The following is a 16,350-nucleotide window of genomic DNA, read 5'->3' as shown; positions in this document are numbered from 1 at the left end:
TTTGTTCCACAACTGCACTGTCACTTGACAATCCCTCTGAATTCCACGCAGACACATCTGGGATTGATAGCCATTAAACAGTGATGCACATGTCCTGTCTTAAAAATCAATGTAGAAGACAGTCAGATGTGGACAACCCAGCTGTCTGGTATCACCCCAGCATTTATTTATCCTTATAATATGTCCTGGAAACCAGAACTCTACTAGAAAGAGCTTTTTTTCTATTATCTGCAGCACTTATTATGCAAGCAATTTAAGTCCTCACAGTAGGAGTGTTTGGGAATCAACAAATTTGCTCTGGCAGCAATGAAACATTCATTATTGGGTTTGCAGTGGGGAGGGGTTTGGTTGAAGGGGGAAGTTTTTTTAATGTTTTTTAAGATTTTGTTAAAACACGAGACAAAAAGCTGCTGGAGGGACGTTGGGTAGGACTCAGCTGAGAATCAGAATGCTCTAGATTTATGCTGGAAACTGCATGTCCCTGCCCACCTGAGGGATATGAATGCTGATGTGTGTGTTCCTGTGCAAGACCAGAGGTCCCCTCTAACCCTTTTCTTTCTCACTCTCACTGCTGCTATTCCCATGTCATGCACATCCACCGTTACTCCAGCTTGGGGAAGAACAGGTTAAACTCAGCCAAGAAGAAAACAAGCAAGAGAAACACCTTTCCTCTTTCTGCTTAACTGGATAATTGGTGAGCAGGAACCTGCTTGATGAGTTTCAGCAGCTCCCAGAGATCAGGCAGGGTTGTTTCTGAGAGCTGTCGATGGATAAACACCTTTAAGCTGAACAACAGGGTACCTACCCCTGCTAAGGCTGGGTTGTTTTTTTTGACAAGTAAAATTTCCAGAAGGCAATGAAGCAGTTTGTATTCCAAAGATCCATCCCCCAACACAGTAAGAGCAGAGAACTGAAAAGGCAGAGTATTTTATAGATGTTATAAACGTAAAGCTTACCGTCAGGATAAAGAGATGATTTAAAAAAAAATGTTTAAGTGAATGGAGAAAAATGAAATAATTATTAACTGCAGTGGAGAGGGTGTAACAGTAAGACTCAAATAAACAAATTAACAGGTTCTGTCCTAATAATTTAAGGGGCCAAGAACATTCTAATCCTGCTCTGTACAATCCTCTGGGCTTATTACTTGATACCATTTATCTATAACGCAAAGGTTTTACTCTGGGCACTTAGTGATTTTGAGTTCATTTGGTTAAAAAAATGTACACAAGGGTTGATTTTCATACAAGGATTATCTTGTCCTGCCTATATCAGAGGTGTGTGCAACGACGTGAGCTAAACAAACAAACAACAAACCAAACCAAACCCGGGTAAAGTCTTGCTGTAATCTCAAGAGTCACAGCTGTATAACCACCAAAGCAATCCCTACAGCCATCAGCCCATATTATCTTCATTTCTATTTCTTCACATTGATGTTTCAATGAACTGAACAACTGATAAACAGGCATTCAGACACGCTGAGGTTTAACATTAAGACCCAAGCTCTCCCTTCCTGAAGCTCTGAGAGTTGACTCCAGGTGAGTCTCACCACAGGCTTCCTCCCAGGTCAGTCCTTTTCTCTCTGAGGATGCAGGAGAGACTAAGAGAAAGCAAACATATATTTATATTCTAAACAACAACATAGAGATTTGGAGAAAAGTATTTCAGCTTTGCCAGTACTGATCTGCTCAGAGACAGCTCTGATAAAGTTACCTTACAAACAGGTTTCTCAGTTCAACAAACCAACCAACCCCCTCACCATATTTCAAGAGACGTCCCTTCGTAAAGTAACAGGAACTGCTCCTCAAACACTCCTGCTTGCCATCATATTTTGTACCCCCTCCCCAGGCTTTTTGTCTTTTTGTACTACTTTTCCATACATGAGTGCCCTCGGAGATGTTGGAGTTTGAAACCCAGAGCCAATTTTCCATAACACACTGTATTTTGAAAAGCCCATTTTTTGTTTCGCAGAGAAATAAATGAGTTTGCATCATAAAGGCTTTATACCCCCCAAACAGCTAAAAATCAAATCCAGCTTTATTTTCCTGCATGAGTCAGGCTGCATGCAAACAGCTGAGGAAGGCAACTCGGGGTGGAGAACAGAACTGAAGTAAGAAATCCAGAGAGTGATACTTGTTCTTCTAACAGCACACTCCTATTTTCCCAAGACATTTGCTAATATTTTCATTTTAAAACTAGAGGAAAGCCACCCCCTTCCCCCCAAAAGAAGTTCTAAATATTATAAAGACACACAAGGACACACTTTATTATTTTAACAATTATTGCTATTTTCAGAGCTCCAGCACAGCTACTTCCTTCCATAATTGGACTTCAATCAAACCCTAGTGAAGCTTTTGATCTTGGAAAGAGTAACAACACAGCTCTGTTATCAGCACAAAGGGGGCAAAGAGTAGGACATCCAGCATTTTTCAATAAAAGAAAGTTAATTGCTTTGACTTATATTTATCAAAGGTCATGGCTACAAGTTCTCAGTGCACATACATAACGGCGCACACTGAGAAACCTTGTATAGACTGGCCAAAGTAAGTGTTGAGATTATATTCTCTGTGTGCATTAAAACAAAAAAAAACACACACAAAAAAAAGGAGAAGAAAAAAGCAGCAAAACAATGCTAGATTACTATCCAAATATACCCCAGTGGATGTCCTGCCAAATAGCAAATATGTGGCTGTAAGCTCCAAACTGAAATAAAAGCTTGGCCAGCAGCCCAGAGCTCCACTGTATTTTGCTCAGCCAGCCATAATCTGGCAGAACAGAGTGAACACATTTGCAGCCACGTGATGGAGAAGCCCGTCGGGCCAAGCTGATTTCCTTGTGTTGGTTAAATGTGATCTTCAGACTGTACACATCAGGGAAAACGTGAGAAAGTGGGAAACAACCAGCCACGGGCTACAAACTGAAGGGCAGCAGAAAACTACTTGAGGAGTTTGCCTAAAGGTTGGGGTTTGCAGTGCTGTGTGTTAATGAGGTGTTAACTGGGCTCCTCATTCCACCGGGGTGCTGAGCACCCGGCATTCACCTGGATCTGCTCGGGAGTTACACCCCATCAGCTCCTTCAGGATGCAGATCCCGAGAGAACCTGATGGGCAAAGGCACTGTAAATTCTCCATCGTACGGGACTGAGAGCTACCCATTGCAAATGCTGAGTGACTTAGAATTCCATGCTGAGAACTCCATACTCAGAGGTGCTCAGGCCTCCCAGGATGTGGCCCAGGGTGGTCCAGGACATCCCCCAGGGTTCAGACTGTGCAGCCACCCAGTAGCACCACTGAACACAGAGGAACATTCATGAAGTGCGACAGAATTTGGCCAACGAATTCAATCGGAAAAACATGCAGTCTAAAGAGCTAAAAGCTGCACCAATGATCAGGTATTATATTTTCATAGTAGTATAATATTTTTAAATAACTGACTTAAGGATGGACAACCAGCACCCCTGGCCAGAGCCAGAGCTGCACATGACCCGTGAGAGCACGTTACATGTGGGTGCAGAAAGAAAAGCCTCCAAACACAAGATCTCAGAAGTACATCCCTGCTGCAGATAAGAGCAGCTCAGCTAAAACAGTCACCAGAGCACCTAAGAAAAGTGAGATTTGTTTATTCTCTAAGAGAAATAAATGGATAAACTAGACACGTGCAGCACCTGGTGAAATCAGAGATGCACACGAGTTGACAAGTACACCTCCAGTTCTCTCCCTGTATCTGGCTAATGAGTCCTTTCACGTGTTCAGAGCAGCCTCCAGACTGAGACTACCACGATTTTCAACAACGACATCAACCAGGTGGCACTGAGAAAATTGAGCAGATAAGAGACTTTGGGAAAGTGTTTCTTAAACCTGGTGGTGAGCCCGGTCCAACTGAAAGACCAGCCTTTCTGAGAGCAGCCACGTGATTACAGGTGCATGAACATCAGGCCTTGGAGTCTGGACAATCCATGCCCTGATTTTTTAAGTGCCAAGGCACCAAGGTGTTTCAAGCAGACCAACATCTGTAACTGAAGGCTTGTGGTTTAACCTCCTCAGAAGGCAAATATGCAGGTTAACTTTAAATACGCTGCACTCTTTCCTAATTCTCTCATGTAATACAGAGTGATGCCAGTGTTCACAAGGTCAACCTCCTGCTCCATTTTACTCAACTGGTGCTGCTCTCAAAAAATGGTTCAGTCACCATTTTATCCCACTTCAGAAAAACCTTCTGCTGGTGAGCAAGCCCCGTTGCCTTTGGCTTTTGTGAATTAGTGGAGTAAGGCACTGTAGCAGCACATGGCTGAGGAGCACGACACAATCTAGATATGTGACTTATTAACCTGATCTCTTATTTATGCTCTTCTCCTCCAAGAGAAACAACCTTCGCTATGGGCAGGGGAATTAACTCCTCACTTTTGAATCAATATCTGTCAGTCCCTCATGACTAACCTGCTTGGGTTGCTGAGGTCCCTGGAAAAGTCTGGAAATGGAGAGCGGGAATTAAACAACAGTGCCCTAAGGTATTTGTAGTTTCACTCCCCAAAGTCTGCACACTCTTTACTAATCAGAGGATCACCCAGCTCAACAGGGCTGTGATTCTGGCCACCCTCCTCTAGCTGCCTAGTTGCATTACTCCACCCTCACCCTTCAAAAAGCAAAGAGAATTGGTTTATTCCACGGGGCCAGCTCATCGTATAAAAAGGATACACCAAACTAAATTATCTCAGGATGAATGTAGCACCAAACAAATGAAAAAAAAACCAAAAACAAATCAACAAACCATTGAGCAAACATATACTGCTGTGAAAATTTTATTTTGACATTGCTATGCCGCTGTGGTGTACTTCAAACAACAGTGAGCTCAGCACTTGCAGTTATTTCAGATGTGTATCTGATTTTTCACTCTTCCAAAGTTAAGCTCAAGGCAACGTTTCAGACACATTAACCCCCCCCCCAAAAAAAGTGGGGGCAGAGAAAAAAAAATTGCAACATTTCCCAATAAACTTTCTCCAAAATCCTGAGTGAGGAAGCAGGAAGAAACTCTTGAGTGTCTTTTCACACAGCTTTTTTTTTTGTTTTTAAAGGTACTACACATCAAATACACAACTGCCAGACCAAATGGGCTTTTGGACCTCAGCTAAGTGTTACCTTACCACAAAGGGTATCTGGAAACAGAATGTAGGGGCAAAGAGAGGTTCTATCCCACCTGTAAATGCCCTCCCAAGTGTGTGTTTGGGGGAGAGGGAATGGGACACAGGGGGAGCAGGGGGGTCCACCCAGCAGAGCTGCATTACACCGTGAGCGGGCTGTGTCACTACAGCTTTAGCCCGACACACCCATATTTTACAGCACACAATGTACTGTACAATCCACAAAGCCAAGAAACTCAACATATCTAATCTGGCAGAAAAACAAAGTCATATCAGGTTAATCCAATTCTTAAATTGCACAACTCTGAAAAGACCAATGGGAAAACAAATCTGCCCCTCACTTGTGCTCCCCTATCCCTCCTCCCAGCGCACATACCCTGCACGACCTACTTTTCCTCTTTGATCCCTCAACATTTTTAGCCCACTCTCACTCTCCCCTGTTCCTCACTCCCTCCTAACCTCTCTCCAGCACAGACCCCGGTGGCAGAGTGGAAAGTTTCCCAGGTTTGAGCCAGTGCTGCGTGGGATGAACGGGGAGATGGGCTCACAAAGTCACTTGGACACCGGCCCACATGTGATACTGCCATACTGGGGAGAAGAGCCCTCAAATCTGAAGTTATCTCACCACAGGGCAGTTTCAAGCAAGGCAGCAGAGCTGGGGCCATTCTGCTGCCCAAGAGGAACAGGATATTGCAAGGTCATGGAAAAGTTCAGAAAGTTTTTAGGTAAAACAACTGGGCTCAATTTTGGAGAGGACCAAGCCCCTTCCACTGCTCAGGATCAGAACCTCTGGGATCATGTTTATAAACCTTAGAGCTGGTTTTCTAACTTCTCTTTTCAAATAAAACCCCAGAGTCTCATAAAAATCACAAAGCTCAAGAAGCTGAGGATTTCCAAGGAAGAATAATGGTGGGAAAAAGTTTGTGACCCCCCCCACAGTCCCTCCAACACACACTAAACCAATTAAATTTGGCTTCTTGCAGATTCTTTTCTCAAAGTGAATTGGCATCTCATGGTGTCTAGAAGGGTGTCAGCTTTTCTAGAAACATTTCACACGGATCAGGCATTTTAAAGGTCTTATGTGATTTTTCTGATGTAGAAAACGCATATTTACATTACTCTTCCTGCTCAGCAACATATTCCCACCTATATCCACTCCTATACCCCCTCCTCTATTTTCAGGAAATTTTAAGCCTGTAATTATTCTTTCAGAATCGCTACTTCTGTGCCACATGTGGCTAAAATGAGCCAATATACTCAAAAAAAAAAAAAAATCAGCAAGCAGGAACAGGCAAGAGACCACACATACCTAGCATGGCTGGATTTGGTTTGTTTTCATAGAAAACCCCCAGTGCTCTTCTCTCCCAGCAAGCAAGAGCTGCAAGAGTTACATCCCCAGGAGGGGTGATGCCCCCGCCCAGGGGCCGCAGCTGCAGGGATTACAGACGTCACCAACATCCATATTTCCACTATGCAGCACAAAGAGGGAACAGTGCTGTGGCTGATTGCTGCAAGGTCCTTCAAATTAAGTCAGTTTAACCCTCTCTATTTTGATGAGGAACAGGATTTGGGTTGGAGTGCTTAGTTCCTACTTACTGAGCATTAAGCCGAGCGCACAGCTGGGTTTTTTTTAAGCAGACTTCTTGCCGGAATAAGACTCATTTCCAAATGTTGTAATGGTGAGTTTGTAAAAATGACTGAAGAGTTTTAAGTCATCTGCTCTGCTTCAGTGCAGCCCTCTCGCCTTGAGCCTGTGCTTTATGTTCTGCAGCCTGTGCAGGGCACTCTCCTACAAGAAGGTTTAGTGCTATTATTTCGGTAATCTCGCTGCCCTAAAAATATTGATTGCTCCAATAAACACACTTCTGCAGTATTTTGTGCTTTCAAGTTTCACATTATTGTTCCTTCGTTTCTTTCAAAATGCAATTTACAGTTTCCTTCCTCTCCACATTTAATTTGTGTTTGAGTGCTTTCAGTTGTACCAGGATTGCTGTTACCAGGTCACCTCAAATACATCAATGTCCAAATACACATTAAGTAAGTGGGGAGGCCTTGCAGATGTTTTATTTAAAACTTAAAATCTGATCATTGCCACACAAAATCATGGATCTTGCTATGGAAGAGAACCCTGTTCATTCAATTGTTTATTAAATTCAGGAGAATCAACCAGTTCTGTAATGAATTACTTAATCTTTGACCTATTGTCCACAGCCATGTTCCAGAACAAAGAATTTACAGCAAGCTGAGCTCCCTAAGGCTAATTGGAAAAGAACTCTTTTTTAAAACCATTCTCCATCCTCAACAAATCTTTGCCAAACTCTGTATTTTTGCCTGTCTGCTTATACACCTACATAGCTAAGGATGGCATTTTGTTACAGGTGAGTTACTGCCCTAGTTCACTCTGCTTCTGCTTGTAGTAAATGCATGTTAACGAATCCATCTGTGGGTTCCTGTCAAATTTTGTTTCAGTAATAATCTAGATTTGTGTTCCATTTAAAAGGGAGCCTCAATTTTCTAGAATCCTAATGAAATTTGGATTTTTTTTATTTCCTCCTACCAACAGCCACACACCAAAACACAAGCCAAGAGCTTCAAGATGCTCAATGCCTGTTTTCATTAAATGCCAAATAATACGAACAAGAGAATAATACCAGCAAGAGGAAGAGCTAAAGCTGTTTCTCTCAAACTTGAGTAGAGGACCCTGAAGCAAGATCGTGGCACATCAGAGGAGCTAAGCCACGGTGTTGGATGGCACAGAGCCAAAATCTGGGCCAAATTTAACCCTGGCAAAATTTAATTGAGAGAATGGGCAGGGAAGCAGAACTGTGCAACAGCTCCAAGAGTGTCAGAAATGTGAGAGGTTGAACAATAACCGGCATTTGTTTAAAACGTGATGGAGAACACCTCAGTTAGGCAGAGCTGAAGTGCTGTGAAGAGCCCCAGCAGAAAAGAGAAAAGAAAAAAGAAATGTTGCAACACGTGCTGCCTCACCTACCTCTGTGTTAGCTCTCCTCACAGCAGCTCTGAAGCTCTCAGGACTAAATTCAGCTTTTTGATAAACAGAAAGTTTCTTTAACACCATTTGTTCATTAAAAAAAAAAAAAAAAGATGATACAAGCTACAAAAATCTGTTTGCCATACATTCATTTTGACACAGTTGTGCATTTTAAACTCATTTCCTATATATAACTTAGTCCATTAAATGGAACAGATTTGAGGTTTAAGCAAATGGTTTTTTTCAGAGCTTTCATTACCTACTTAATGGAGAAGAGACCAACCCACAGTTTTTCTTGAATATAACTGAGTTGAAATATTTTTTTCTGATTACCAGTCTTTCGTGAAATCCAGACAAAATACTCAAAATTATTTGTCATGAAAGGAAAACTTTAAAAAAAAAAAAAAGGAAACTTATGATCATGTTTGTGTGATATAAATACTAAACAGCAGTAATGCCAGGCAACCAAACTTCTGATTTCATAATGCTCTGAAGTTCTCTTTACTGACGGTGACTATGCCCTTTCATCCTGTGAAAACTCCACTGGTGCACTGAGAGCTGTTACCCTCATTAAAAAAAAAAAAATAATTCCAGAAAGATGAATGACAAGTGAGTGAATGGTGACATTTTGCTGCTCCACCTGGGAGCTGACGGAGAGCAGTCAACAATCTGCCTGCCTGCTGAGCCACACAGAAATCAGTGAGACCACATGAGGAGTAAAGTACTTATTGCTCAGATTAATTGGCAGAATCTGGCCTCTGCAGCTTCCACAATTGCCAATTTGCTGTCATATAAATATGTAGAGATTGAACAATTTAATGTGTTTCCAAGTATCTTCATCTAATCAGATAATATCGATGTCTTTGTATACACCTCCTGATGAGGTCTGCTCTCTTCACTATAATGTATTGTTTTATGAAAGACTTCAGGGTGTACTTGCTTCTTAAATAAAATCAAATCACTGCCCAGAGAATCCTGCAATCCCTCTCCAAAGCACTCTGAGATGGGAAGCAAAGCTCTGAGAAAGTCACTGTGCTTGTTCTAGGTAATTGCAACAAGTTTGACGCTCAGGTACCCTTAAGGGGACAAAAAACCCCCCAACAAACCAACAACCCTGGGTGTATCCTCTTCCTAAGTGTGGATAGCCCTTACTTGCCCAAGGAGCTCTACCTGTGTAGAACTGACTATTCCCAGTGAGACCTGGAGAGTCAGGCCAGGGATATTTGAAAGTATGGCATAACACCCAAGATTATTTCACGCCGTTTACTGTTTGAACTCTGAATTAACTTCAAGTCCTTTCACGCAGTCGAGCAACTATTTAACCGATAATCAACATTTAACAGGGAATATTAAAATTAGCTCCCTTGAAGGAGACACAGTGTTCTTGCTTCCAGCACTAACAAGCCTTGTGCATTCAGCATTTTTTTCCCCCCGTTATCATGTGACAGGCTATTTTTAATATTTGCCTGAATATATTTTGCATCTCCCTTTGATCCAGGGAGCTTGTGAGGCTCGTCTGCAGATCTGGGCACGGGCCGGTGGGGATGGCAGGAGCAGAGCCGTGCTGAGCCGGCTGCACAGGGCAGGGATACATGCCTGGAGCACATGGTCCTGCAGGCACCGGGAGCCTCACGTGAGGCTCAATGTGAAGAGCAGCTGCCGGTCCCAGCCCCACGCTGGGTTAGCTGCTCACTCCCACAGGCACGTGGGAGACCAGAGGTCAGGAAATTCCCAGCTCCTCCCCGTGCCGCAGGTAGAGCCCTTCGCCTCTCAGAGAGGGGGGATCCTGCAACACCTTCCTGCTTGTAAACAGTGATTAAGGCTTAGGAGAGGATTCCGCACGCAAGCTGGGAATGCTGCCCTTAGCTCTGCAAGGCTGTGCTGGAGGAGGAGGAGGTCACGTTAAGAAAACACAGGGGAAGGGAGGCTGCAATACAGGGAGTGTTGCACACACACCCTTTTTGGGCTGCCCCTGCACCAAGTCATCCCCAGCAAGAACAAACCTCTCCCAGTTGGCTGCTGCGCCTGTCACAAACAAGAGCTCCAAGAAAACGCCAAAAAACCCACCCAGCCCCGCCTGGTGTCAGTCACTGCAGCTCAGTGGCTGCGTTAAGAAGCAAGAGGGAATGGATACTTACACTCCACATGGAATATCTCGGCTGAATAAATAAACCACGACATTTAATAAAAATCTTTGTGTTCTTAGAGGGGGGTGGGAGGTGTAAGTGCACCTCACATGCAAGCAATTCTCAGCTTTTTGATTAACAAGCCCCAAAATCTGTTTTTTTCTTTTTTTAACTGAAAGTGAAGCCTCGCAGATATTGCACACAGTTATATTTCTGCAGTGGATTACAAAGCTTGTTTTTTCCTTTTCTCTTTCCTTAAATAATCTTTGGCAAGTAGTGGAAGGCACCCAGCCACCCAGGGAACAGAGACTGAAAACCACCATCACAGAACAGAAAGCAGGAAGGAGCTCTCAGAACCTCTGACAGCCCTGTTCTCCTCAGGGAGCAGGGCAGAAACAACACCTGGTTATCCCCAAGACACAGCCCCACATCCAAGGCTTTGGTGGCAAACAGAAAACTCAGATCTAAACCACAAAAATCCCAAAAGCCTAATTAGGGTCCTTCACCAGACTTAGCCTGATGCCTCTGAACTCTAATTCACACCGTTCAAACCCCTTACGGTACCTGCCCCAATCACCCCCACCAGGGAAAAGAGCCAAAAAAAAAAAAAAGCAACAACCACGTAGTTACCTGCAAAATATGTACTTCCCTTTACACACAAACCACTAAAAATTACTCCAAATTTCTTTAAGGACCCTGCAGTTAAACAGAAATTTACATTTCACCAAAAAACCACAGCAAAAGACAACGCAAGGTGTGCACGAGATGAAGAACCACAAAAATGTGTTTGCAGTAATGGGTTACTTTAAAAGCTTCATAAAATCTGAAAACCAACCTACCAGCATCCAATACCAAGACAAAAAAGAAGTTTTAAATGCATCTACACATGACGACGACTATTGGTCTGGAATGTTAAAATAAATCAAAATACTATTTTGTATTAACAAAATCAGTACATGGTTCCAGCCTTGCAACAGTCACTGCCCTGTGTCGCTCCTTATCAAAAAAACCCAGCATTTGCTATATGTAAATTCCCTGAACAGAAACATATGGGAAGTAGGTGCTTCCTTAATTCTTTCCAGATGATAAACCGGTGAGCCTAAACATTCTTCCGGTGACCAGACAATGTGAGCTGGAAATACAGAATTAAGTTACATTTATACAAAACCATTTCGTTGTTAGTTTTTTTTGGAGGGGAGGGGGGAAATCAGTGAAGATTTTGGTAATGTCACATCTACAGCCAGGTCAGCACCACTCTGCTGAGCCTGATGACATTCCTCACTCTACGCCAGTGCAGATTTCCTGATTTCCAGAGATGGTATAAAACAAGTTTGGGCAATGCTCACTCACTTCTACAGACAGATAAGGCTTGTGTTTCAACGCATGCACAAAATCAAATCTCCTTATGCTGCTCCTCCACAGAGCATCCATGTCCCAGACACCCCAGGGAATGTCCCTGAGTCACACTCGGGGTTCCACGTGCAGGTGAACTCCCACCCCGGACACGGCACAGCCGGGCTGGGAATTCTGACCAGCTGCACGTGATGCCAAAAACCACAGAGCCATTTAAAGCAGGGACATGAGAACCACAGGGTTTGACCCTTCCTTCAGCTCCACACACTCTAACAGGCTTCCACTGCCAGGCAAAAGGCAGAAGACACACCAGTGAAATATTTTTAGGAGAATTACTATCACCTAAAAAATCCAGTTTTCCTAAAAGTAGGAAGATCACATGAAATGAATTTTTATTGAAATTGTATACCCTATGCTATTTTTGCCTGGGTTTATTACCACAATACAAATCACAACAGCCATGCATACTGGAATGGTAGCTCACAGCAATTAAAAATCCTTCATGTGGTAGTTAAAAAAAAAAAAAAAAATCTGTTTAAAAGTCTTAAGATCTATTAACCAACAGGCTCCATTGTAATGATTTTAACATTCACCTCCATATTTCAAACCAGCACATTTGCCTTGGCACTTTTATGACAACCCTAAATGCTCACCTTTACTCAATTTTTTTTTAAATATATGTTATATTCTCAAACTTGCTCAGATGCTAAACTGTAAGATCTTCTCTTCAAAGCTGATTGTCAAAGTAATATTTTCACATGACAGCACATAAAAATTTCAACGACCTGATGATAAACCAGACTACTGTTAATTAAGTCACAGTTCCTATCTGTAATGGGGGGCAAGAAAATATTATCTAAGGAGTGAAATGAGCTCCCTTTTATAAAAACCAGATTCAACAAAACGTTCTGTTCTTGTAAAGGAAAAATGGTGTGGGGAAAAATAACTGCAAATTTAGATGTTTTATCCCACCCCAAGAGACATGACGTCCTTTGCAACAGTAAAAAAAGTGCACAGTGAGATAAGTTCGTAACCCTGAGCTGCAAATGGCTCAGGAAAAAAACTCCAAAAAAAAATCAATGAGTTGAAAAGTCACACAGACAGTTGATTACAAATACATTCTGACAGGTGATCGTTAACAGCCTGGCTCATAACCAGGCTCCTCTGAAAAAAAAAAGAGAATGAGGACAGATTATCTGCTTTCAATTTTGTGAGTGCATATGCGACAGAATATGGTGGGGCACATAAGCACTATTTTTAAAGCTGGCTCAGAAAAAGCAAAGGGTTTTATATCCTGCTCTTGCCAACTCCAAATATATTTTAACTTTGGGAACCCTTAGAAGTTATTAGTTAACTATGAAAAGCCTTGAAACTGAAATGCAAAGCAAAGTCAAATCCACAGAAAGTAAAAGTAAATGAAATCCATGACCAAACACACACTTCTGATGGGGGGGGGGGGCAAGGAGTCTGTTGACAGGTTGAGAGGTTTTGGGGGGTGTTTAATTTCTTTTTAACGGGACAGGAATGTTACAGCCTTGCAAGACTTTTCTGTTTCGTCCTGCTCCACAACTTTTGTCCTTCTATTTATTTATTTTGCCTCCTTATCAGATGATTCTGACAATGACTTCACACGCTGAGCATGGCAAACGATCAAGCACAAGTAGAGGAGTGGTTTCCTGCTGCCAGGAGCACACTCTGCTCTAGCACACCTCGTGTGAGCAGAAGAGCACAATAAATAAGCCACTCTCGGTGGTATTTTTTATTTTTCTTTAAAGAAAAAAGGCAAAGCTTCATGTTTTCCAAACTTCAGTGTTGACACTATTCCACTGGCCATGATCTCAGCCATGCTGGTGTCAAGCCAGAGCAGTTATTCTGGATTCGTACTAGTGTCTCTAAAGGGATGATCTCAAGTGCTAATAAACTAATAGAAGACTTCCACTGACATCAAATGGGTTGGAATTGTGCATTACAACCAGACCTTGGAGTCCATGATGTTTTCTTAGGCTTAAGGTGACTACAGATGCAAGATATGAACTCAGGTCAGAGTTGCACTCAGTTTATGCCAATTTAAGCAAGATTATTATGCAGTTCCAAAATTCAGTTCCTGTGGCAAATTTTACTTTGCTCAACAGAGAGTAAGATTATGGCCAAAATTTCAAATAGGAAGCATTGAGCTTTAACTCCAAAATAACTGCCCACTCCTGTGTTCTCACATCCAATACTGGCTGAAGGCATGTTCTCTTTCACAGTGCTTTGCCCTGCTCATTTAACACTATGGCATCTATGCCCTTCTATGCTCTTTTTACATGCTAACAGTGAGGCTACCAATAAAGGAAAGAAGTTTCCTTGGAATTCCCACAGCTTCCTTAGATAATTTAAACAAAAATCCTGGTGGAGCAACTTAGCGATAACAAGAACTATTATTTTTATTTTCTGGAGTGTGAGTGACTCGAATCTTATGTGCTCTAAGCTGCTGTCAAGTGCACAGGGAGAAGTACTGATTTACACTGGGGAGGAGGGTTCCTGCCAGATTCCACAGGGGAGTTCTTAGGGCTGATTTACCTGGTCTGACCGGGCTCTGCATGCAGTTCTGCGACACCATGCCTGGATGGACTGAAGTAGAAGCCCTGCTGCTGAGGTCCATGACAGAAGGTGATGCTGAGGTAGCTTGCTGGAGACCTGACTGGTGTGGGCTAGGCTCGTGCTGGTTTGGGCTGGGTGGAATGCCATTTTCTGAGAGGAATTCTTCCAGGTCCATGTATTCCAACTGGAAAGTGTCTCCATCGTATGGCAGTGTCTTGTCCCATAATGTTGGCCCCAAGAAAGCTGACTGAGGGACTGTGGTACCGGTGCTGTCATCATCTAACTTCTTCTCTTTGTCTTTTTCTTTACCGAATGCTTCAACAAAAAAAAAAAAAAAACATAATAAAAACGTAAGAGCTTAGTAATTAAAATATTAGCTACTACATTTCCATCCTTTTTGCTGCACTCACAGGTGGTAAGAAAGGAATACTCCCTTCAGAAAAATTGATTCCCTCCACCTCAGTTGAGCCAACTGAGCACCTTTGCTGGATCTAACCATGTTTTATGAGATCTCCCTCTATTTTTAGTTAACAATTCCACTGCATGCATGGCTTTGAATGTCAGCTTCAATAAGTACTCAACAGACTTAAAAGTGAATATAAATACTCCAGCAAACTGGAAGCTGTTGGTGTATTCCGCTGAAAAGGAACAGTCTTAACCTAAAATACCTAGAATTTGTTATCCTGACATGTTTCTAAATTAAGGTCCCGGTCTTGCTGGTCCTTTCACAAGGAAAGTAACCCTGAAATTCAGCACTTCCTAACGTTACCAACACACAGTGGCAAAGGCTTGACAGAACACGATTTTGATTTGCACAAGAGACAACGAAAAACTCAAAGGTAGAAGCAAAGAAAAAGTTAAACCGATGCATCCCCATTTTACAACACCCGGTGACTCCTATACACTTTTTGGAAGCGAAACGCCTGATTTCTCGATGAGATTTGCAAGAAATCCGAACTGATAAAGCTTCCTGTCAAACCACCGAGCCCTCGCGGCGTTTTATTTTTAACCTCACGCAACAGCCCCGGTGAAACCCTGGGAATGGGACTCGGGAAGCCGGGGGTACAGGAAGAAGCCTTGTGGCTCTGCAAGACCTTCCCCGGGGTTTCTGGTTTTGATCCATCGGAATACGCGGCGCGGTTGTGCCTCCGCTCCCCGCAGAACCCGCAACTTTCTCCCGTTAAGCCCCGGGGGGACGCGGGACCGGCCGGGGTTTGCTGGGGGGGTCCGGGATGGAGCGGGGGGGTCCCAACACCCAACACCGCCCCAGGAGGCACCGAGTGCCCCCCACGCTCGTCCCGCCGAGCGCGTCCCGTTAGGTCGGGCCCCGCAGAGCGAACCGTCCCGGGGCTTAATGCCCGGGGGAGGGGAGGAGGGGGGAAAGGGAAAGGAAGGGAAAGCGACGCCGCGGCCCCCGAGAGGTCTCAAGAAGGGGGGGGTCCGAGGGAGCGATCGCTGCCCCCGGGGAGAAGCCTCACCGTCTTCGTGAGCAAGCGGCAGCTTGAGCGGGTTTTCCAGCAGCGACTTCAGCACGCCGTAGGTGGGCGGCAGGAACGGGGGGTTCAGCGGGAGCGGCCGCGACATGGTCGGTGTGAGGCGGGAGGAGGAGGAGGAGGGGTGAGGGGGTGGGGGGGGGCGCAGCTGCGCGGCGAGCGGGTCCTTCCCTTCCTTCCCCCCTTCCTGCGCCGCGGAGAGCCGGGCGCGGGGCCGGTGGCGATGGGGGGCGCTGAGGGGGCCGCGGGACAGGGCTGCGGGGACCGGGCTGCGGGTCGGGCCCCTCCGTCGCGCAGCAGCAGCAGCAGCTCCGCCGCCGCCGCTCCCGCCGCCCGCTCTGCGCCGCTCTGCGCCCGCCCGCCCCGCGCGCACGTGCAGCCGCCGCTGCCGCTGACGTCACGCCCGGCAACGGCCCCGCCATTGGCGCGCCGGGCGCGCCCCGCCCACCCCGGGGAGGACCACGCCCCCTCCCACCCCGTGAGGCCCCGCCCCGGCACGCGCGGGGCCGGCACCGTGAGGGGCGTTGGGAGGGGGGGACACACAAACCGCGGGCTGACCCCCTCCCTCCCTCAGCGGCTCCCCGGTAACCGGGAGGAGTGCGTTAACGATATGTTAATGATGCGCTAATGAGATGTTAATGAGATGTTAACGAGCCCTGAACGTTT

General features: G+C 44.6%; 1 protein-coding gene across 3 annotated transcripts in view; it reads right to left on the bottom strand.

Moving 5' to 3' along the window:
* Nucleotides 1–16,028, bottom strand: part of HLF (HLF transcription factor, PAR bZIP family member) — a 32,154-nt gene extending 16,126 nt beyond the window's left edge. Inside the window, exons 1-2 of one of the 3 annotated variants that reach the window (XM_032706694.1) lie at nt 15,670–16,028; nt 14,171–14,506 (exon numbers count right to left, since the gene is read on the bottom strand). In XM_032706694.1, the coding sequence (XP_032562585.1) occupies nt 14,171–14,506; nt 15,670–15,775 (442 nt within the window). In that variant the 5' untranslated portion in view covers nt 15,776–16,028. The remainder of the gene's footprint in view (nt 1–14,170; nt 14,507–15,669) is intronic. The other 2 variants (XM_032706693.1, XM_032706695.1) reach the window with 2 other exon arrangements.
* Between the last annotated feature and the right edge of the window lie 322 nt (nt 16,029–16,350).

This window comes from Chiroxiphia lanceolata, chromosome 19 (assembly GCF_009829145.1).
Source record: "Chiroxiphia lanceolata isolate bChiLan1 chromosome 19, bChiLan1.pri, whole genome shotgun sequence".
Taxonomy (NCBI): Eukaryota; Metazoa; Chordata; class Aves; order Passeriformes; family Pipridae; genus Chiroxiphia; species Chiroxiphia lanceolata.
Note: the sequence above shows the minus strand (reverse complement) of the source record. Positions and strands in the feature narration are given on the sequence as shown.